The sequence below is a fragment of the Hippocampus comes genome, unplaced genomic scaffold, assembly GCF_001891065.2.
Source record: "Hippocampus comes isolate QL1 unplaced genomic scaffold, H_comes_QL1_v1.1 scaffold2, whole genome shotgun sequence".
NCBI classification, from domain to species: Eukaryota; Metazoa; Chordata; class Actinopteri; order Syngnathiformes; family Syngnathidae; genus Hippocampus; species Hippocampus comes.
Window position 1 is genome coordinate 2,517,986 of NW_017805139.1, and position 1,336 is coordinate 2,519,321.

Here is a 1,336-nt window from a genome sequence, read left to right on the forward strand (position 1 = left end):
CGCACACACACACACACACACACACACACACACACACACACACACACACACACACACACACACACACTCTCCCTCAGTGGTCACTCCTTGTGTGCTGATGAAGCAAAGTGACAGGTTTAGTAAGCGGCTAAAACTAGCCTGTGGGCAGCGTCAGCTCCATGCTCGAGCTCCTCAGAACGCGGCCACTTTTCAGCCTCCACGCAAGCCCAAATACATGTTTATGAGACAAGCCCTTCATTTAAAAATAAGGCAGCGGAAGTTACTCCAGCCCCTACCAGTGCGCACACGCACGCTCATCTCACACACGGCCGCATACACACTTCTGCCTGCGTTTCGTCGCTAAACCACCGACCGGCGTCCTTCCTGTGGGTCATTCCGGGATGCAGCGCCGGGAGTAGCCGACACACTGCTGTATTTTTAGGAATGGGTGGATACCAGAAGCGAAAATAATTTATTTTTGTCCCGGCAATGAATACCACGAGCTTAAACGCACAGGCGACGGCAAGGAGACGACCTATAAATGCCCCTTTACAGCAGCTCTGTTCGAAAGTGTGCATGGGTGAAGCAACAGGGACACTGGTGCTTTTTTTATGGAAAGGGCAGGTCTTAGTATAGGATGAGACTGGGGCTTAACTATTCTCCTCCTTTAACACCTTCCTACAGGCCCTTAAAGAATATGCCAGTGATGCAGATGCAGATGCTGATCTGACATATTGCGAGCTGGAAAGCTGACTCATCAAAATAATATCAATTCCTCTGTGGGTGAGTAATCAGCTGAGGGCAAGTTATATCAGCAGCGAGAGGACCACCGGCATCCTTTCATTAGAGGCCAAAACTCCTGGAGGATACTTTGTGGATCAACACATGTTGAAACCAACCTGATCACCATCGTGCTGCTGCCAGAGCTTAGAATGGCCTCAAGCAGCTTCAGCTGAATCCATCCAACATTCAAAGATCCCAAGGTCCGTCTTCGGTGCTACCCAGAACGTCGGTGGAAGGTCTCTCAGTGAGTCGCTCCTACCCTGCCAGCCCCTCCCCAAACCAAAAGCCTCTTTGGGAACTCCAACAGCAGCGCTGCCACTCCGCCAGCTGCCCCTCTCCCAGACCATGATGTTTCGTGATCAGGTTGGCATACTAGCCAGCTGGTTCAAAGGCTGGAATGAGTGTGAGCAGACAGTGGCTCTGCTGTCTTTGCTGAAGAGGGTGAGCCGGACCCAGGCTCGTTTCCTGCAGCTCTGTCTGGAGCACTCCCTTGCAGACTGCACGGAACTGCAGGTTCTGGAGGCAGATGCCAACAATCCAGGTAGGTCGCCTAGCTAACCCCCCCCCACAACCC

General features: G+C 52.4%; 1 protein-coding gene across 4 annotated transcripts in view; it reads left to right on the forward strand.

The window, feature by feature from the left end:
- Window positions 1–1,336, forward strand: part of samd4a (sterile alpha motif domain containing 4A) — an 88,182-nt gene that overhangs the window by 2,208 nt on the left and 84,638 nt on the right. For all 4 annotated transcript variants that reach the window (XM_019867513.1, XM_019867514.1, XM_019867515.1 and 1 more), the window contains exon 2: window positions 664–1,303. In XM_019867513.1, coding sequence (XP_019723072.1) covers window positions 1,108–1,303 — 196 coding nt within the window. In that variant the 5' untranslated portion in view covers window positions 664–1,107. The remainder of the gene's footprint in view (window positions 1–663; window positions 1,304–1,336) is intronic.